The sequence below is a fragment of the Rhinolophus ferrumequinum genome, chromosome 22, assembly GCF_004115265.2.
Source record: "Rhinolophus ferrumequinum isolate MPI-CBG mRhiFer1 chromosome 22, mRhiFer1_v1.p, whole genome shotgun sequence".
NCBI lineage: Eukaryota > Metazoa > Chordata > Mammalia > Chiroptera > Rhinolophidae > Rhinolophus > Rhinolophus ferrumequinum.
This window is the reverse complement of record NC_046305.1, coordinates 4,340,052-4,361,384: the sequence shown is the minus strand read 5'-3', so window position 1 is coordinate 4,361,384 and position 21,333 is coordinate 4,340,052. Positions and strand designations below refer to the sequence as shown.

The 21,333-nt window shown below is 49.5% G+C and overlaps 1 protein-coding gene across 5 annotated transcripts in view; it reads left to right on the top strand.

The window, feature by feature from the left end:
• The window catches only part of RXRG (retinoid X receptor gamma), a 42,332-nt gene extending 23,714 nt beyond the window's left edge, over positions 1 to 18,618 (top strand). For all 5 annotated transcript variants that reach the window (XM_033092457.1, XM_033092454.1, XM_033092456.1 and 2 more), the window contains 8 exons: positions 2,796 to 2,940; positions 5,291 to 5,470; positions 11,085 to 11,245; positions 11,354 to 11,483; positions 12,535 to 12,667; positions 13,775 to 13,866; positions 15,075 to 15,180; positions 18,329 to 18,618. In XM_033092457.1, coding sequence (XP_032948348.1) covers positions 2,796 to 2,940; positions 5,291 to 5,470; positions 11,085 to 11,245; positions 11,354 to 11,483; positions 12,535 to 12,667; positions 13,775 to 13,866; positions 15,075 to 15,180; positions 18,329 to 18,476 — 1,095 coding nt within the window. In that variant the 3' untranslated portion in view covers positions 18,477 to 18,618. The remainder of the gene's footprint in view (positions 1 to 2,795; positions 2,941 to 5,290; positions 5,471 to 11,084; positions 11,246 to 11,353; positions 11,484 to 12,534; positions 12,668 to 13,774; positions 13,867 to 15,074; positions 15,181 to 18,328) is intronic.
• Positions 18,619 to 21,333: the final 2,715 nt, after the last annotated feature.

The following is a 21,333-nucleotide window of genomic DNA, read 5'->3' as shown; positions in this document are numbered from 1 at the left end:
TTCTTTATAAAATTTGAACGTTAACCCCTTATTGGATGTATCATTGGCAAATAGCTTTTCTCAGTCAGTAGGTTGTCTTTTCATTTTGTTGATGGTTTCCTTTGCTGTGCAAAAACATTTTAGTTTGATATAGTCCCATTTGTTTATTTTTCTCTCGTTTCCCTTGCCTGAGGAGATATGTCAGAAAAAACTATTACTAAGAGCAATGTCAGAGAGTTTACTGCCTATGTTTTCTTCTAGGACTTTTATGGTTTTGGGTCTTACATTTAAGTCTTTAATTCACGTGGAGTTTATTCTTGTATATGGTATAACTACCCTATGTCTTTTGATTGGAGCATTTAATCCATTTACATTCAAAGTAATTATTGATAGGTAATGTAGTTACTTGTGACTTTATTATTAATATTTTTTATCCCTTTTCTCCTTCTTCTTAAAGAAGTCCCTTTAACCCTTCTTGTAATACTGGTTTGGTTGTGATGAACTCTTTTAGCTTTTTCTTGTCAGGGAAGCTCTTTATCTGTCCTTCAATTTTAAATGTTAGTCTTGCTGGGTAGATAGAGTAATCTTGGTTGTAAGTCCTTGCTTTTCATCACTTTGAATATTTCATGCCAATCCCTTCTGGCCTGAAAAGTTTCTGTTGTGAAATCAGCTGACAGTCTTATGGGAGCTCCCTTGTAGGTAAATAACTTCCTTTCTCTTGCTGCTTTTAAGATTCTCTCTTTGTCTTTAACCTTTGCAGTTTTATTTGTGATATGTCTTGGTGTGGGCCTCTGAGTTCCTTGTTTTGAGACCCTCTGCATTTCCTGGACTTGTATGTCTGTTTCCTTTGCCAGGGTAGGAAAGTTTTCAGTCATTATTTCTTCAAATAGGTTCTCAATCCCTTGCTTTCTCTCTTCCTTCTGGGCCCCTATGATGCAAATAGTGTTATACTTGATGTTGTCCCAGAGGCACCATAAACTGTCCTCATTTTTAAAAATTCTTTTTGCTGTTCTGATTGAGTGTTTTCTGCTATCTGGTCTTCCAAATTGCTGATTCGATCCTCTGCTTCATCCAGTCTGCTGGTGATTCCTTCTAGTGCATGCTTCATTCATTTCAGTTTTGTATTCTTCATTTCTGACTGGTTCTTTTTTTATGGTTTCTATGTCCTTTTTTATGCTTACTATCTCTTTGTTGAAGTTCTCACTAAGTTCCTTGAGCATCTTTATAACCTGTGTTTTGAACTCTGTCTCTGGTAGGTTGCTTGCCTCCATTTCATTTAGTTCTTCTGGAGTTTTCTCCTGTTCATTCATTTGGGACATGTTTCTTTGTCTCATTTTGGTTGCCTCTCTGTGTTTGTTTCTATGTATTAGGTAGATCTACTGTGTCTCCCAGTCTTGGCCAGGTGGCCTTAGGTAGTAGGTGTCCTTTGGGAGCCAATGGCACAATCTCCTTGGTCACCTGAGCCTGGTGCCCCAGGAGTGTCCCTTATGTGGGTTGCGTGTGCCCTCCTGTTGTAGTTGAGCCTTGATGCGTTGGCATAACAGTGGGTGGGATGGACCCTCAGGCTGATTGGCTGTGATTGGCCACAACCACAGCATGTGAGCTGCTGTGCAGAGGCTTACCCCATGGAGTGGGATTTGTCCCTGTGGGCTCTGGTGCCTGCTGAGACCACCCTTTGGGTGTGCTGCTTGTGGGGCTAATTGCATTGTCCTCTGTTGTGATTTGAAGCCGGCCACCAGGTATGTTGGTTCTGGGGCCTTTTGGGAGGGGTTCTGGTGCAGGCCAAGTTCAACTGCTGTGTGTGACCAGCCTGGGGCTACCTGGTAGGAGCTACAGAGCAATCCATGGTTGGTCCATGCCTGTGCTGTACCTGGAGGCTTGTAGGATAAGCCACACTGTGAACCAAGGCCAGCTGCCACCAGCACCGGGCCTGGGGCAGGTCAGCAAAAGGCCCAGGGCACCCCGGGGCCTCCTACCCCCTGCCGGCTGCCCATAAGGCTCAGCTGCTGAAAGAGCTTTGGTCGTTACATGAGTTGGGAGAGGCAGGGTCTCAGGGAATGACCAGGAAGGGGTAAGTGTTCACCACATTAATGCAGATTCATATTTGTCCGTGTGGATGAAGGGCTCAATGCAGGGACAATGACGGCTGTCTCTGCAGCCCTCACCCTGCTGTCACACAACTCAGTTTCTCCCTATATGTCTCTGACACATCCTGAGCTGCTATCTCTCCGCTGGACCCCAGGGTGAATGCCTGCAAGTGAGTCTGTCTACAATCCCTTTAAGAGGACACACAGATTTTCCAGCATCCCTCCATCTCACCTAGATGTAATCCTTGCTGGTTTTGACAGTCAGATATTGTGGGGACTCCTCTTCCTGGCACTGGTGCTCTAGACTGGGGAACCTAGTTTGGTGCTGGGACCCTTTACTCCTCAGAGGGGCACCTCCTTAGCCAAGATATCCTTCCCAATTCTCAACCTCCACATGTGGATATAGGATCTGCCAGTTCCATATCTCCGCCCCCTTACCATTCTTGATGTGGCTTCTTCTTTATATCCTTAGTTACAGGACTTTTGTTCAGCTAGACTTCAAGTGGTCTTCCAGGTTGATTGTTCTGTAATTTAATTATAATTTTAATATGGTAATTGGAGGAGGCAAGTACAGTGTTTACTTACTCCACCACCTTGCCCGTAATTCTCTGGAAACTAGTTCTTGAAATAGACCTTGCTTTTCCTCAAGGATGCCCTTGTTGCTTTTGGCCTTAGGGGTTGGGCTTACTTGGTTCTGTGTTTTATTGTATTTTTTTTTTCCTCTTACAGCTCAATGTGGTCAACAGTGTCAGCATTTCAGAGGACATCAAGCCCTTACCAGGGCTTCCTGGGATTGGAAACATGAACTATCTGTCCACTAGCCCCGGATCTCTGGTTAAACACATCTGTGCCATCTGTGGGGATCGATCCTCAGGTAAGTGCAGTAGCAGAGGCCCAGGCTGTAAATTCCTGTCACTGGGCTCATAGCTTGCAGTCTTGATGAATTTAAAGTATGATTTCATTTTTGAGGATTAGATTGATAGGAAACATATCAGAAACTCTCTCCTCTGGAGTTGCTGTGTTGAGTGTGTATCTGGGATATTGAAGGTGTTGTGATTAGCTAGTGTCTCAAGCTAGAGTTTCTTTTATATATATATATATTTGTTTTATAATTCTAAAAATAATGTCCTAACAAAGACAAACTTTTTAATATTTTACCATGTTTCCCCGAAAATAAGACCTAGCTGGACCATCAGCTCTAATGCATCCTTTGGAGCAAAAGTTAATATAAGACCTGGTATTATATTATATTATATTATGTTATATTATATTATACCAGGTCTTATATTAAAATAAGACCCAGTATTATATTATATTATATTATATTATATTATATTATATTATATTATATTATATTATATAATAAGTAATTATATTACTTAAATTATATTTAAAATAAGACTGGATCTTAAATTAATTTTTGCTCCAAAAGATGCATTAGAGCTGATGGTCCAGCTAGGTCTTATTTTTGGGGAAACACGGTACCATATTTTCTTCTATAACGTTCTAGGTTTTTCACATGTTTTTATGGGTGGAAATAAATGTGTTTTTGTTGATTTCATCTTCTTCTTGATCCTCTTCCACTTCTGCCCCAATGATTTCTTTTTTGACTTCTTTCCCTTCTTCCAGGGCCAAGTCCCTACCCCATCAGTTTTGAAGACATTGAGTGTCTGATTTGATGAATGAGCAGGTCGGGAAGGTTCTTTTCTACAGCTGTCCATGATGATGGCTGACTGAATATTTCCACATCTTCTTTTTGTCACCAAAACCACCATAAAATGTCACTCCACTGAAAGTTGCTAGACCCTGGAACTTATTTGGCTGAGGTTTGCTTGCTCTCAAAAAGTTGTTTCCAAGTCATGCAGACTTGGCTGTTGCCATAGCAACAGAAGGCCAGCTCCACCCTGATGAGCATTTTTCTCTACTATGGTTTAATTGAGAGTCTGGGAGGGCCATTCATATATTGAAGAGCCGTGGAGATGACACATTGGTCCCATGTTTCTCAAAGACAAATTCTGTAGAGCTGAGAGAATTGGGTTCTTTGAGCCCAGGATAAAAACCTCACATTTATGACTGATGTGAGGTCAGTAAATCAGTACAGTGAACTGATTAGGCACAGGCTGACTCTCCTGAGGCAGGCTGTCTCAGCCACCATTTCATCTTAGAGTGACATCTTCTGAAATGCAAGGTACTGGGAGGCAAATATTTACAATTTTTAGTTTTCAGGGACTTCAATTTAATCTCAGCCTAAATACAACTGAGTTAGAAAGTCATGTCAGGTCTGTAGCTAAACAGCATCACACGTTGCACTCAAGAATCAGGCAGAACTATGTTTTGAATGGTTTGCTTCCTTATATTTTTCAAGTCCTACAATTCTAATCAATTGGGCATAACTCCCTGGTGTGTAGTGTTGAGAAGACTTCAACTCAGGAAGAGTGCTGGGATTGATTGTTGATGCCTGTGTGTGTGTGTGTGGGGAGGGGGTGAGCGTGGTGGCTCTCCTGAGCCATCCCTGGCTGGGGTCGTTGGAAATTGAATGTGTGGAACAGGTAGTGAGAGCAATGAAAGATGTAACAGAGTATTCTGGATGAAACACAACCACCGTCCATCAGACCTTTACGTCGTATCTTGCAGTTGGTTGCATGTCATATTGTGCTATAAAGATCGTATACCGATTTATTTCTCCAGCTGGCAACAGCATTTAAAAATTCATAATTCAAGAGGCTGTTCATAATTTAGAGTGAAAGATAATACTTTTCAGGGGGAGTCCTAAGTCCTTGGGCCTCAGTTATGGGGAAATATTAGCGAAACTGAGGTTCTTTGCCTGCTCGATAATACACGACAAGCATAAATATTTTTATTAGGTACACTACTGTCTTGAATGGAGGCAGAACATTTTGTTTAAGTAAACACAAGAGTTGCCTTGATAAAATAAGTGTAAATGAAATCAAATCTTGGCTCAGTACTTTTCTAATAACACTCTTGGAATTAGCAATTTCCAGGACTGGGTCCCAGAGGGACAGCACAGGAAAGGCATACTGATTGGGCCTTCGTTTGGTTCCTGGGATCAGTCTGAATTCTCTGCTAGTCATTCTTTACTTTCTGCCCAGATGTTTTGCCAGTTTCCCTGCGAAAGGTGGGTGGAGTCGGGGAGCCAAGGGGTTCTTTTGGATGAGAGAAGCAAACACAGGACAGCAGCCTCAGCTCTTGTGTTCTGTGAGCAGGAAAGCACTACGGCGTGTACAGCTGTGAGGGCTGCAAGGGCTTCTTCAAGAGAACCATAAGGAAAGACCTCATGTACACCTGCCGGGACAACAAGGATTGCCTCATAGACAAGCGCCAGCGCAACCGCTGCCAGTACTGTCGCTACCAGAAGTGCCTGGTCATGGGCATGAAGCGGGAAGGTGAGCCCCCCACTGTCCTTCCCGTTAGGGGAGAGCACTTGGCACACACGCGTAACAGTGGGAGGCAGACCCGGTATCAGGCAGGGCTCTGCTGGGCTGGACTTGGCAGGAAGAAGTGCGCGGGGGATGCTGGGCTGACTTTGAAGGTCATGATTTCTCGAGAATTGCAATCGAGTGTCCCCGACCCTAGGAAATGTGTTCCCAGAGCAAAGGGAGCAGGCGCACCTTCCTTCTCCATGTGGAGCTCAGATGATGGGCCCCAAACCGACCTCGTCTGTGGCTCTTTCAATAATCAGGCCGCAAATCTGAGAGCCCAGGTTTCGGGGTCCTGGTGCCCGCCCTGCACAGGGACCCAGACCGACCTGGGTGGAGCCGACTTCTTCCCTCTCATCCTGGGTCTTCCTCAGGAAACCTGCTGGGTTGATTCCACTCCCTGGCTTGTATAACCTTGGGCGGCTGCAAATCCTCTGAGACTGGCATGTGCCATGGGCCTTGGGGACCGCGGGCATTACCAGTAATCGGATTTAGCCGTCTCCTTCAGGGAGACCACCGCAGGGCACTTTTAAACTGTTGCATCTTTCCAGTTACAGTGTGGGTCAGCTGCATTGGTGCAAAGTGAGAAAACAAATCTGGAAGTGTTTTCTGTTCATGCATGAGACTGAAAAGTCTTTCTGTGAAACAACACAAATAGATCGAATGGGCAGTTAACTAACTAGTGAACTCAAGCAGGTATGTGGTGTCAGTGGTGAATCCTTGTAGATTTCAGAGCGAGGAAGCCCTGCGTCTCTCAGGAAATAGAAACAGACACTTAATCTGTCCCGGGTGGGTCCTTGTTCTCGGAGAACTTCCTTTCTGCGAGGAGAGGAGGCTGATCGAAAGGAGCAATGAAGGAAAAGGTTCTGAGTCTCTGCTAAGAGAGAATGCTACCAAGAAGGAAAAGAGTGATATTCCTGCAATCTTAGCATGTCCAAAATGGAGGTGGCCCTTCAGAATCATCTAATCAACCCTAACTATTCGACAGGTGGGGACACAGGCTCAGAGAGGTGAAGCGGGCTTTCCAAGGTCCCAAAGGAAGTGATTAGCAGGTCTTGTTACTGCAGATCAAGTCCATCTCGAGTCTCCTCTCCGGCCGGGTGTGCAGGAGCTCGGGCCAGGGCCCCCTCACTGATAGCCGACGGGAATCTCTAACTGACAGACACAAACCGGGCTCCTGCTAATCTGCCCTCCCTGGACTGCTCATCGCACGGTCTTCCCCATTTCAGGAAATGGCCATTTTTCAGTTGCTTGGACCCAAAACTATTGGGCTCCTCTCTTTCTTTGATACCCCACGTGTAATGGTTGAGGAAATCTGTCTCCCGCAAAATGTGTCTAGACTCTTTCTATGTCTCACCACTTTGATCGCTTTTGGCCTAATCCACCATTATTTTTTGTGACAAAGAGAGGCTCCTGAGATGTCTCCCTGCTTCCGTCTTTGTCTTCCTGCGTCTCTTCTTAACAGAACCATCAGAGTGAGGTGTTAAAGAAGCAGGTCAGGTCCTCCCTCCTCCATCCAAACCCTCTGATGCTTTCCCATCAGTGACCTTGGGAACATGTGGAACATGTGATGTGAGCAGTCAGCTGGTGGAGACTGTCTTCACCTCACCAGGATAGAACGGATGCTCTTTGTGCCATGACAGTCCAACATCGAATTAATGACCCCAAAGAACATCTGCCATCAGCAAGGAGCATGGGTGTGCCAGGCTATTTCTTCCTCCCAGGACAGATGAGAGAAGTTTCAGATTGACTTGGGAAAAGCACATGAGATTCAATGAAAGGAAGGTGAAAGCCTTCTCACAGAGAAGTCATTTCTGCTGCTTCACAATCTAATGATGTTTCTTAAAACTCATTCTGAACTCAGGTGATCTCACTGACATGTGGAATCTAACACCCCTCCCCCCCCAAAAAAAAACACCCAAGCTCATACAGAGAATAGATTGGTGGTTGCAAGGCAGGAAGTGGGGGTGGGTGAAATGAGTGAAGGGGCTCAAAGGTACAAACTTCCAGTAATAACATAAATAACTCCTGGGGATGCGATGTATGGCATGGCGACTCTGGTAATGACACCATTGCTGCACATTTGAAAGTTGCTGAGACAGTAGATCTTAAAGTTCTTATCATAAGAAAATAAGTTTATAAGCATGTATGGTGATGGATGTTAACTAGACTTATTGTGTTGAACGTTTTGCAATATATACACATATTGCACCATTATACTATACACCTGAAACTAACATAATGTTATATGTCAGTTATACCTCAATAAAAAACAACCACACAAGAACTCACCCTGAATATCCCTCAGCTCAGTTAGGGTCAGAATGGTCCACACGTCAAATGGTGGCAAGTGTGGTTTTTTCATTTAAAAAAAAAAAAGAGAGAGAGAGAAAAGAAAGAAGAAAGAAAGAAAGAAAGAAAGAAAGAAAGAAAGAAAGAAAGAAAGAAAGAAAGAAAGAAAGAAAGAAAGAAAAAGTAAGGCAAACAGTGACATCTGAATTTTAAGAACTGGAGATTATTGTGATTCTTTAATAGAAAATTGGGTCCAATTTTGGCTCCTGCATTGTTGAAAGGAATGTGGAGAACCAAGAGTGATGAAAAGCTGAGGAGTAAAAGTTGGGAGAGGAAACGGGCACTTGGAGAAATTTCTGAAGGAATTGGTACTATGTACCCCGACAAAGAGAAGGTAAAGGAGTGAGTGAATTCCTCGTTTTTGAAGGGCCACCTTCAAAAGTTTACGCAACAGCTTTCACCACTGTCATTCCTGGCCTTTCCTTACAAAATCTGGCGCTCAGTTTGGACGCCTTCTTGAAGGCGAGAATAATAAAATCCTGCAACAGATAACGGAGAGACTATGGAACTTACACTCCTAGAGTTGGACAGATTGAAAGAGAGAAAATTGGTTGGCCTCAGAATTCACGGGCCAGGGTCCAGGACTGTTGCTTTCTTAGGGTACATAAGGGTGCAGCTGGAATAGATATTTGCTGTTTTCCAATGTAACACATTCATTTCCTGAAAGAAGAAAACAGGTTCTGCGAGGTGAGGGACCTGCCTAAGCTGATGCAGAGGTGCGGTAGGACTGTGACCCTTTGTCTCCCAGGCCACCAGACAATTGTCAGGAGTGCTGGGGAAGTCCATTTCCATGACTTCTGGTCACGTAATGTAGTTTGGATAGCTAGAGAATGGATTGTTTTCGAGGCAATTTGTGGGCAGTATTTGACATCCCTGGGGTCTTTATGACTCCAGCTGGTCCGGTGTCTTGGAGGCAGTACAGAGTGGTTAGAGGTGGGCTTGGAGGCCATCAGCCTGGGTGGATCTGCTCTGTGACCTCAAAGCTACTCTATGGCTCATGGTCATTCAGAGGGTTATTATGACGATTAAATGAAATATAATCCAGGTAAAGGGTTGAGCATAATTCCTGACACAGAGGAAGAGCTCCATAAATTCTGGCAATAAATATATATATTTGATCCATGGAAATGGCCCTGCTGTAAGGCAGGAGTTTAGTCTACTTCAGATCACCTGTGTCCCCTGGATGTCCCCGATGTAAGTGGTAGCTAAGAATGTCTGCCACATAGAGGGTTTCCTCCAACAACAGATACATGGCTCCTCACTTATGACAGCAAGATGGATGGCACAACGAGCAGGAGTGAATAGCAAGATCGCTCAATTCATGGCAAAATCAGAATAAGAATCTAATTCTCTGAAGCCAACGTTATTTTCTTTGAAGCTCGAAGGTTATTTTCCCTGATTGTTACAAAGCTGTAGAAGAAATCAACTCAGGATCGTAGAAGGAGTTTAACTGGGCTTTCTTTTCCCCATCTTTTAAAATCAAGACAAATAGACGCCCATTAACTTACCTTAAAAAAATTAATGCAAGAAGCATTCAACTTTAACCAGGAAATCCAACTGATAATAAAAATACATATGATAGTTTCTGCATATTATTAGTGAATGAAGACGGACAGAATGGACAGGAAGGGAGAATGAGGGAGGAGGAGAAACAAGAAAAAGAGAGAAGAGGCCACAGGGGAGATGGACAGACGACAGGGCAGAAACCCAAGCGCATAGAGACAAAGGGAAGAGGAAATATCTACCTTTCTTTAAACTTTGAATAGTTATATCATTTAATCCTCACCAAACATCTCAGTTAAGTACCATCATCCCCACTTTACATATAGGGAAACCGAGGCTTAGTAGGTTAAGGAATGTGTTTGATGCGATTTGGCTAGGAAGTGGTAGAGCCCACTTTGAAAAGATGGCTTTGACTCCAGGGTACCCGTCTTTTGCTTTTCTCGTTCCTGTTTTCTCCTCTGTTCTCTCTCCCTTCTCTCTCTTCTTTTTCTCACTCCCCGGCTTTATCCTCTCTTCCCCTCCTTCTTCCTTCCTGCCCTCGCTCTGTCCGGACCGCTGAATGACAATGACGTTCTCGGCCTGAGACTTGGTGGGTCGCTGAGCTGGGATGGGGTGGGGAGCTGTCACACCCTCCTCTGACCTGCCCTCTGAGTTCATTGATCTCGCTTGTGTGACACGCTAGAGGTCCAGGGCCCGGTTCCAGTCCATTCTGCAGCCTTTGTGGCTTGTTAGCCCCTCAGAGTGGGGGGGGGGGGCTGGGGAGTGGATGGTGGGGAGGGAGGAGGGAAGCTGACACGGAGAAGTTGCTAGTGGAATAGCTGTCACTGCGTTCCAGATGAGCCACCTGCTTAGACGCCAATGTTCTCGACCCTTGGGATTTAAAAAAAAAATTGTGTCCTATTCCTGGCTTCTGCTATTGCTCTGGGAGTAAGAAGATGGAAGCCGTGGCTTTCTAGATGACGGGGACTAACCCGATGGGGCTGTGCTGTCCATGAAGAGGACAGAGCTGGGGCGAGGTCTGCCCGACGTCCTAACGTACAGACCAGAGGGTTCTGAGGGCTGGAATTAATGTGGGTGACGTTGCAGTCGGGGGGCTGAGCTAATTCCAGCCACACCTTTGCCTGGATACGCTTCCCCACCCCCACAGCAGCCCAGGCTCTGAAATGCCGTCCAGGTGACTTTCCTCCATCCCTGCGCTTACTAAATACCCATACGGCTGTGGAAGAGCGTCCCTGACGGGGCAGGTCAGGTGATGTGTGTTCAAGCTGGTGCCCTTGGGCAGAGCTAACCGGATGTGAATACCAAGCATGACGCATGAGGTCTGGCAGAGGCAGGTTTCACATGAGGTGCCTGACACTTACCTGTCTCATGCTCCCAGTTCACTAGACGTAGGAGGTGGAGGATGGAGATGGGAGACCCCAGGAGAGGGTGGCTCGTGGAAAGAGGGGGCAGAATCGGAGGTTGTGAAAGCTTCACATGCAAACTTCTTAGAGTCGTCACCAGAACGAACCAGAAAGCATACGGCCTCGGGAACCCCTCGTGCTGCCCGGGCAGAAGCAGATAGCTTTGCTGTCCCTGTTTCGTCCGTCAGCACTGTGACAGCCCCGATCAGTGCCGTGACAATGCCCCTCTTACACGTGAGGCGGCTGAGGTTTAGGCAGGCCGCCCGCTCTCCCCCATTTGTCCTGGGTATGTGCTAACTGCTCTGAGTCCTTCTGTACGCCAGCTGTGCAAGAAGAAAGGCAGAGGAGCCGGGAGCGGGCCGAGACTGAGGCGGAAGGTGCCGGAAGTGGTCACGAAGATATGCCCGTGGAGAGGATTCTAGAAGCCGAGCTTGCTGTGGAACCAAAGACAGAATCCTATGGTGACATGAGCATGGAGAGCTCCGTACGTGCTCTGTCCACCTCCCTTTCCTTGGGTGGGGCTGCAGACGGAGAAGGGGTCCTAGGGTCCCAGAATATGCACCCCCTCACTGTGCTTTGTTCCTTGTTTTAGACGAATGACCCTGTCACCAACATATGCCATGCTGCGGACAAGCAGCTCTTCACTCTTGTTGAGTGGGCCAAACGCATCCCCCACTTCTCTGACCTCACTTTGGAGGACCAGGTTATTCTGCTTCGGGCAGGTAAAGGGGTTCGTTCCCTCCTGGGATGATCACTTGGGCTGCCATTTTGAACTTGGCCTTGGGATCCTAAACGACTAATCCCTCCAAGCTGTGTATGAACCATGCTGATGGCTGGGTAACTAACCAGCTTCGTTCTTTTTCTGTTACCGGTAGGCTCTTAAATTTGGATGGCTCTACTCCAAATCTTTCTTTCATTCCCTCCCCAAAAAACATCATTTGTTAATGGAGGAGGAAGACTCTTTTTCCATGCAAGTGTCACCATGGCTTTATAATTTGCGTTTAACTTTCAAGGACAGTTAAATCATTTTTATAGAGAGCCACCTGAAGCAGTGTCTCATTATTGTTATGAAATTGGAAAACAGAGATATTCCCACTTCACAGGTGAGGGAAGAGGAACCAAAGGGTTTTGCTCAAGCTCGCATCCGATTCATTCCAGGGCCCCTTCCTGTTTTATGATTCTCTGTGCTGTATTCTCTGTTGGATCCCACTTCTGGGACCAGGACACAGTGCAGTTGACATATGCCATGTCTCCTCTTTGTCACTGAGCTAGAGGGAAATTTCATGAAGATTGGCTGAGCACCGGGAGCCAGCCCACTCATTTCATCCGTTAGATAATGAGCAAGCTGGGTGTCCACTGAAAGCTACACACCATGCCGGCTACTTCCAGACAAGGCCAAAGACATACCAGTAGGTCGTGAGGTCCTGGGGGCAGAGACAGCCAGGTCTACACGCTTCATCCACCATGGCAGCCGACATGGTGACTGTCACCTGTTATGTGTTCAGTCCACACTTGCGGATAGAATCCTTGTCCTCCAGCTGCCATTCTGGGTGGCACTGGGGAGACAGTGGTGGTGCCAGAGCCACAAGTCAGGGGACCCCAGTCTCATTCTTGGTTTCTTCACTAATTGGCCGCATTGTCTGGAACTCATTTTTAACCCCCTGGACCTGATTCTGTTTTTATTCCATGGGCATCATAACATACGAGTTGGATGCTTATCAACAAAGCAAGCCTGGTCGCTGCACTCTCAAGGTGTCCCTCTCGTCCTCGCAGGGTGGAACGAGCTGCTGATCGCCTCCTTCTCCCACCGCTCGGTCTCCGTGCAGGATGGCATCCTTCTGGCCACGGGTTTACACGTCCACCGCAGCAGTGCCCACAGTGCTGGGGTGGGCTCCATCTTTGACAGGTGTGTGTGTCCTGCTTCCATGCCTGTGTGTGCGTGTGTGTGCACATGTGTGTGTGCATACGTGCGTGTGTGTGCGTGGACCTGTGGGCAGCTCTGGGATGTAGGATGGACAGCCCCAACAGCTGCCTTTGGCTGGAAGCAGACGGCATTAAGCCCGTGAGAACGTAAACCTGAGACACTGAGAGAGGGATTACAAGAAAGTCTGATACAACGAGGTGGGGCCAGTCACATCGTTGCTGGACAGATGGGAGAACCCGTTACCCCTATTGGTTTCCAAAGAAGAGACGATCACGGACATGACCTAGCAAGTTGGGGCTGGGGCATCGAACGGCTTATCTAGGGGGTGGGGCCGGGCAGGAGGTGCCAGGATCGGACTGGAGGAGCTCAGGAAAGACGGGCTAAGCTTTTTGCTGGACTCTGCAGCAGGAGCTCAGGTCTCTGGTCAGGCAGGGACGGCCTCAGCCGGGGATTCTGTGCCTTAAATGGTGCTAAAGGGGAACTAAGCTGTGCGATTGGAAGGGATGAATGAAATGAGTAGAGAGGAGTGGCGGGGGTGAGAGAATGCAGAACTGGGAAAGAGAGGGCAAGGTTGGAGCTGGTCTCCCTGACCAGTGCAGGGCCTGCGGCCCCTTTGCGCCTCTGTGGTCATGTGCCTGTCCCCAGCCCTTCTGGGCCCTTCCCCACGTGTCCCAGGCAGAGACCAACACGATGTGCTTGGCTCCTCCCTCCTCATGGTGCCCCTGCCACCGGCCGCTGTGTTCCCGACACACAGTGCCCTCGCCCTGCTCTGCCTCCTGCATTTCCACTCACTTCCAAACCCTCCAGGCTGCCTTTCCAGCCCCCTCGCAGTCCTCTGCCTCCCGTTTCCTTGGACTTTGCTCATGGCCGTGACTGGCTTTGCATTGCTGCGTGCTGTTCCTTTGATTAAACGGTGAGCTCCAGGGATCAGGGACCACGTCCTAGTCACCTCTGTGCCCCTAGTACCTGGCATATCGTCTGGAAAACGGGGTGGGTACACAATGAGTGTCGGTCACATTCATTTTGTCAGCCCTAGGGGGCCTGGGACACATGGCTTTCTCATCGCCTGTCCTTGTTTCCTGTGCACAGAGTTCTGACTGAGCTGGTCTCCAAAATGAAAGACATGCAGATGGATAAGTCGGAGCTGGGGTGCCTGCGAGCCATCGTGCTGTTCAACCCAGGTGACCGCGTCGTGAGTGGCTTACCCTTCTCCACGGTCGGCCTCCTGTGCCTGACCTGCTCTGGTCCTCTAGCGCAGCTGAGACGGGACGCAGGACCAGAAGGGCAGAGAGTCAGCTCCTTGGGGCCTCTTGTCCGGGACCCATCTTGAAAAGTCCCCCATGGGTGTGGAGTGTGTGTGCTTGGGGGCGAGTGGGGAAGACGAGAGATGACAGTGGTCTGGGTAGCAGTGAAGGAGGTGGTAAAAAGCGGTCAGATTCTGCATATAATTTTAGGCAAAGCCAATGGGGTTTGCCGATGGATCAGATATAGGGCCTGAAAGAAAGTCAGGCGTTAAATATAATTCTCAGGGCTTTTTGTTTTGTTTTTCTGCATAGTTGGAAAAAGGGAGTTTTCCAAGTCCTAAGGGTGGGTGGGTAGAAATCAGACTTTGTCTTTGGACATTAAAATCTGAGATGGAGAGTCGACATCCAAGACCAGCTGTCCAGGAAGCAATGGTTTATGCGAGTCTGGAGTTCAGAGGTGAAGCAGGACGGGAGATGCATATTGGAGGCTGGCGTGTAGCCTGCACACCTGGTGTGTAGGGCCCTGTACCAGGTGTGAGCTCATGCAGGGCAGAGAAGAGGGCGGAGGGCTGAGCCAAGGGGCCTGCTGGCACCTCAGGGCTGGAGAAAAGGAAGATTCAGCGAAGGACCTGAGGAGGGCCATGAGGGAGACGGGGAAGGGACCAGCGAGTGGTGTCCCGGAGGCCGGGGAAGACAAGAGAGGACGTGAGCCCCTGGTCAGATGCCACTGCTGGGGTCACGGGAGACGAGCTTGTGAATCACTTAGCACCTTACGCACGTGCTTCTCCTCCTGGGGGAGGCGGTCAGTTAATTGATGTGGGATGTGGGTCTGCTGGCTTCTGTACCCGTCTCATCACCCGGTCCGTGCTGAGCACGTAGTAGGTACCCAGTAAGTGTGTGAAGTGCTATTTCTAGAACAGTCCAGATAACACTCTCCTCCTTGGAGTCAGCGGTGGGGACCTTTGCCCCAAGAGTCGGGGCAGATGGGGCACAGAAAGGAGAGTGGGGCGCAAAGGACCGGCTGTGTGTATTTCACACTTCCCCATCCAGTGTGTCTCTGGTAACTCTAGGGGCGGTGGCCAGCGTGGATGGGGACAGCCTCCAGGGACGGGGTCACCGGAGGTTAAACCGATCATCTTTTTTAGATGCCAAGGGTCTGTCCAACCCCTCTGAGGTGGAGACTCTGCGGGAGAAGGTCTATGCCACGCTCGAGGCCTACACCAAGCAGAAGTACCCGGAACAACCAGGCAGGTGAGGGCGCGCTGGCAGAATGGGAGTGACAGCCGTAGCTGTCCTCCCTCACCAGTGACGGATGGCGGTGGGCAGCAGGCGTGGGCTGGGTGACTTCCCAATGTTACTCAGTCTTCACGACAAGCTGAGAGCCCACGAAACCAGAGGTCTTGTCTCTCTTGTTCACTGTTCACCACGCCAGCATCGGAGCCTAATGTCATGCCTGACAAATACTTTACATCTTTACGCACTGAATAAGCCAGCAAGTGAATAAACAAGTGTGGGTCTCGTTGTCTCCAATCCCCATTAGTCACCGAGCTCAGAGAGGGTCAGGAACTCACCCAAGGTCACTGGGAGCCCAGGTCTGTGCTTTCTAGAGTGACGGCATCGCTTTCCGCCCTGCCCCAGGGAGCCCTGTGCCGAGGTGGCCGCTGGCCCCCGGCTGCCATCTGTGTGGCCTCAGCGAGATGCTGGGTCTGGGTCTGGGCTCCTTGTCTGAAAAGAGAGATGCTGGTCATATACCAGTGTAGGTATGCCTAGGTTGTTAAAAGAATACTTTTCTCAAATGTTTCCCCAAACAGAGCTAAATAAAATGTTTCCTCTTCTGCTAACTCAGTTAGAAAGAGAGAATATGATCCTCAAATCTCACAGAAAACTGTAAATGAAACTGGAAAAAACTGCCTTGCAGACTTTAGTTTTGTTTTTCCTCTAAGACATTGATTTTGGATGCTCCCAAGTCTCACTAATGACTGTTATTCCTCCGTGAAGTCTAATCTCCTGCATGATAAGCCAGTGTCTGTCAATTATGCAGAAGAGGCTGAGCTTGGTTTTTCCACGGAGGCTCTGAATCAATCTGGGTGCATGGGTTTCGGCCCTTTGGTACAGTGACTGGGCAGCCTGTGCTTTAGGGAAAGTGAGCTAAGATCACAGACCTTCTAGTTGTCAGTGGTGGAGCATGACAGAAGCTCGTTTCTTGTTCACAAATCAGTGCTTGGTGGGCAGTGACTTCAGAGAGGCAACTCTCTTCCATGCTGTCACTCAGGGACCCAGGCTCCTTCCTTCCTGGGGCTCTGCCATGCCCCAGGACCACACTGTTTTGCATGCAGATGATGTACGGGGAAACAGGTGGAGGGCGCAGAGGGGAGGCTCTACGGGCAAGACCTCAACCTGGAAAGGTCCTCATCCCTCATTCACTCCCATTGGCTGAAACTTAGTCACATGGCCCAGCCAGCCGCAAAGGAGACTGGAGAGTGTGCCAGCTGTCTGCCACAGAAGGAGGGGAGAAAGGGTTTTCGTGGACTCCTGGCGATCTCTTCTCCACCTGTAACAGCTGAGATTGAAGAGTTTTGCCAAACACAAGGGGCCTGGCTGTCAGCGTCAGCTCAGCCCTGGCTGATGGGCGCTACCTGGAGCCCTGTGTTGGGTGATTTCTCCCCACTCTCCCAGCTCTCAGGCAACATGAAACTTGTTTTTTTGGGCACACACTGTGCAGGGTGTTAGGGCTAAGCAGGCTCGTACTCATCCTTTTCCTGGAATTGGCTCTAGGTTGTGCTGTGTATCTTAAAACCAACACTCACCCCCAAAGAAAACCCCAAACGTCTCCCTTTACTTATTATAAAAGCAGAGCGTGCTTTGGTAGGAAATCAGGAAAAATATTTTTAAAAGCAGGTAATAAAAATTGATTGTAAATTTTGGGGGGTGTATTTCTTTCCAGTCTCTTTGTGTATCACTGTACATGTGCATAGCAGTGGGGATTTACGGCCATGAAATCATGCCGTATTCTTCCCCCCTTAGCCATTTTAGGCATTTCATCAGATATTGAAAGTACAAAATGATCTCTTTCAATGATTTTGTGATCTTTCACGGGGTCGATGTGTGTCCTAATGCATTTAGCTGTTGCCCTGTGGTTGACAGTTAGGCTGTTTCTAAGGACTGTCACCTAAAAACCTTTGGAACATGCCTGTTTTCCTAGGAAGGGGCTGCCAGGGCCCGGGCTGCCTCCAGGCACTGGGGAGAGGTGCCGCACCTGTTGCCTGGGCTAGGGAGAGCCTGGGTCTGGGGGGGCGGGGGTGAGGGAGCACAGGCTGGGCCCCGAGTGTCCCCTCGTTCATCCAGCACAGCCTGAGCACGGCGGCCACCCTGAGGCTGAGCAGCTCCCTCAGGGCTGTCACTGGGCTCCCGCGTGTTAAGTGAGTGTGCTGAAGTCACCTCTGGTTTGCAGACACCGGTGAAGGGGATGCTGGCAGATGGGCCAGGCTGTTTTCTCGGTGGCAAAGTGCTGCCACTCCGTGGAGGCTTCTCAGAATACTCATCACAGGGGCCGAGCTGTGCTTTCTGGAGCCAGACTTTGGAGGGTGCAGAACTGGCACGCACAGTCTCCCTCACCCACAGCGGGCACCCTCTAAGCCTGAGCAGCCCCTGCTGCAAACGCGTGAGTGGGGACAGCGTGGCCGTCCCATGGCTGACTGTGAGTGGGTGTGTTGATTTCTGTAGTCCTGACCTCAGGGCCTAAATCCAGGACCCGCAGCAAACAGGGCAGTGTTACAGCATACTCCGCGTTTGACATGTTGTAAAAGTGGCATTTTCAGAGTGAAAACACATTTACAGAGTGAATCGCAGTCTAACTTTGCACTTTATAGGGAAGCCGTTTCCTTTGCTTATTTCCATCAAACCCTTTCACAGCAGGGCCACGAGTGGGCCTCAGCCTCCTTCCTCGGCACCTAACTGCCTCTTCACTGCACATGACACCATTCAGATGCACTCAGAGGCTTTGTAACCATAAATATTTGAAGGATTCTGTTGGCCTTGCATAGACCTCCAGTTTCTCCACGCAGAGAAGTAATTCCTACCTTTTTAGCTGGTGCCATTCTATTTTTCTTACATTGCTTCATTTCCTTAAAACTTGTGGCATGCACGGAGAAATGTACTGGTTTTCAAGGAGTTATTAAAATCCCAGTTTGCCCCCTTCTCATCAAAAGATCCCCAAGAGGTCACAGGGTCCCATGGCCGCCTTTCAGAAGATAACTAGCCCTCTGGCCCGTTTCCGAAGCACCCTGGGATCCGGGACTCACTCATCCCCTCCGGGCTCTCTGTCCCGAGGACCCGCAGGCCTCCCGCCTCAGCGCATGTGCAGCCTCCGAGGTCCTAACCCTTTCGGGCTCTCCCACAGGTTCGCCAAGCTGCTGCTGCGTCTGCCGGCTCTGCGATCCATCGGCCTCAAGTGTCTGGAGCACCTCTTCTTCTTCAAGCTCATTGGGGACACGCCCATCGACACCTTCCTCATGGAGATGCTGGAAACCCCGCTGCAGGTCACCTGAGCCCTACCAGCCACAGCCTCCCTCTGGGGGGGGGCCCTGGGCAGGAGTGTGTGGACCCCGCCCTGCACACGTTCCTCCACCTCCCACCCGCCCCCTTCCTGTTCCCACAATGTGATGCTTATAATAAAGAAACCTTTCTACACACAAGATTCATAGGTGGAGTTTTGTATAGATATGAAAGGTCAACCTTCTTTGCTATCTAAGGGGCTGGCGATCTTTCTGGAAGTTCACGGGAAAACTAACCCGGCCTCTGTACATATAATTGGTTTAAATTATTTTTTCACTTGCCAAGGAGAGCAACCGAGTGACTAATAAAATGCTGTATCTGGTATTGGCATTGCTTGGAGCCTGGGACTGTCATTGTGCTACAGGAAAGTTGTCTCAGGTGGGACAGAAGGTGATGGAGGTTGGGGTGAGGAACAGGGCTGGGGGCCTGAGGGCCGTCCCTGCAGAGACGTGGGTTTCAGTCAGCTTGGTTTTTTGTTTTGTTTTGCTCCTAAGAATAGTAAACAGACAGAGCCTTGTCCTGAGGGCGGGCGCAGCTGAGAGTAAGGCCAGGAGAAGACGTTCTCTTGATGGAGGAAGATTCTTGGGTCCTGGGAGGTGGTGAGACGTGGTAACTAAAGAATGGAGTTTCAGTTGTTCCCCAGCAGCCGTGGCCAAACGACCAGAGTGCACCCAGTTTGTTTTCCACTAGTGTCTAATCCTGTGTCGCCAGTTCCTACAAGGGGAAGAGAGAAAGCCTCCCAGCGTCTCGCCGAGGACCTCCCAGAGGTCTCAGAGCCCTACTGTTTGCTGGACAGTGAGCTCTTGGAGGGTCGGGACCGTGTCTGACTGATGCCGCAGCCAGCCTCCCCGGTCCCTCTCCTCCAAGCCACCTTCCTGCCTGCCGTCGGCAGGACCAGGGAGCTATACTGATCTGCACTCATGTTCACAACTCATCAGTGGGCGATGGTCCCTACCTTCCTCAGATGGCTGCTGTGGAAGTGGAGATAATGCCATGACAGCACTTGTCTATACTAGTAGGGGTTACTCAAACGGCGTCGTTTGCACAGGAAACGTTTCTTGGCCTTGTACACTCCTGATCGTACCGTTCCGTGAAACCCACCGAATGACACTGGAGTGTGATTTTATGTTACTTCCTTGCTCCAACATTTTCAGCGATTTCTTTTTGTCTTAAGCCGTGGTTCTCATTCACCAGGGTCCATGTTGCTGTCCCACGTCCCACCCAGGAAGGTTTAGCAGTGTCTAGAGATTGTCACAACAGGGCACAGCCCCTGGGTAGAGGCCAGGATGCTGCTAAACGTCCACAACACACGGGACAGCCCCACAGCAAAGAAGTGTCCGGCCCCAAACGTCACCAGCGCTCAGACTGAGGAACTGCTGTAAAGCTCCGCTAAAGGACAGAAAATCAAGTGGCATTTCCTCGTGTTTGGGAATTTTGGCTAAGGCCCCAGGTGAGGCCAGGAGGTCCCCTCATGTTCCAGAGAGGAACTACTGGCTGCGTCCGCACAGGACTTACTGACACGGATGAGGTGATTCTGTTACACGTCTTCTTGAGCCTCTATTCATAGAAGGTTGAAATCTAAGAAGAGAGTTCCTAAGAATAACGGGTACTTGGGGACAGTCTTATGGCTTTACGCCACCTTCCCAGCGGGCCCAGGAAGAGGGAGGGACCCCCATACCCAAGCCAAATGAGGGGGCTGCAACAGAACCCCTCACTGAGAGTAGATGGGGGTACCCACTGGAAGGGGAGGCTGGTATGTCACCCCTGGCTGGATGCTTCTCAGGCAGAAACAGGCACCCAGTGGGAGTGAGGGAACACGTGGAATGGAGAGACTGATGCTTTGCTCTTGACTACAGATCTCTGAAGATGGGGTCCATCCTGGAGGTGAAGGGAGGCAGGGAGAAGGCAGCAGTGCGTGTCCAATCCCCCAACTGGTCAGCCCAGGGTGTGGCATTTTCTGGGGGCCAAGTGAACACCCTGGAAGGAAGTCGTGTTTAGAATATCTGAAGGTGCCAAGCCCGAGGGAATGGCCTGCCCTGGCCAGGAGACCCCAGCAGTGAGAGGCTGTGGGTTGAACTATTGTGGGCAGTGCCCAGGGGTTCAAGGTGGTATCAAACATGAGGTCACGCAGCGCGTGCATTGGCCCCACCTGGGTCCTGGGCAGCGTGGCGTTCCCGACAGGGCCTCCTGAAGCACCAGTTCACCTTATGCCCCTAACGAGAGCCAGCTGGCAGGGGCCTGCCACGTGAAAGCCATTGGTACGACCACATCCTCAAACTTCCCTTTCCTCCCAGCCTCCCTCCAGGCCCCAGTTCCCTGGAGGAGAGAAGGAAGGAAGGCCCAAAAGTCAGGAAGGGGAGGAAAGGCGGGCGAGGGAAAGAATTGCCCGTGTCTTCTTCCCATCGTCGGACCCTGGGCCAGCGGTCTGGCCCGACGAGAATAGGCTTTGAAGTCCATGTGAAGGTGAAATTTGGATTCTGCTGGACTTTTTAACAGATATTCCGAGCTTTGCCTAGAGCCCCGTCAACGGGCAAGGAGTGGAGATGCCACAGGGCAGGTTTGGGGGCTGTGGCCGGGGGGGGGGGGGAACAAAGCCTTTTCCTGTCTGTATCCCCATGGTCACAATGCCAGCTGCACTGGTCAAAACCCAGGCGCGGGCAATCACCCCCTTGACTTTGCCTTCCGTGGTTACCAGTCCCTCTGCCTCCACGGTGATTCCCATGGCCCCCTGGGAGGGAGCCCTTCTGGGCCCCTGCATCCGCTGTCCTGATTTCCGCTGGCCTCTGAGATAAGCCCAGGCTTTTTAGCAGGGTAACCAAGGCTCTCCATGGCGAGGCCCAGAGGGAAACT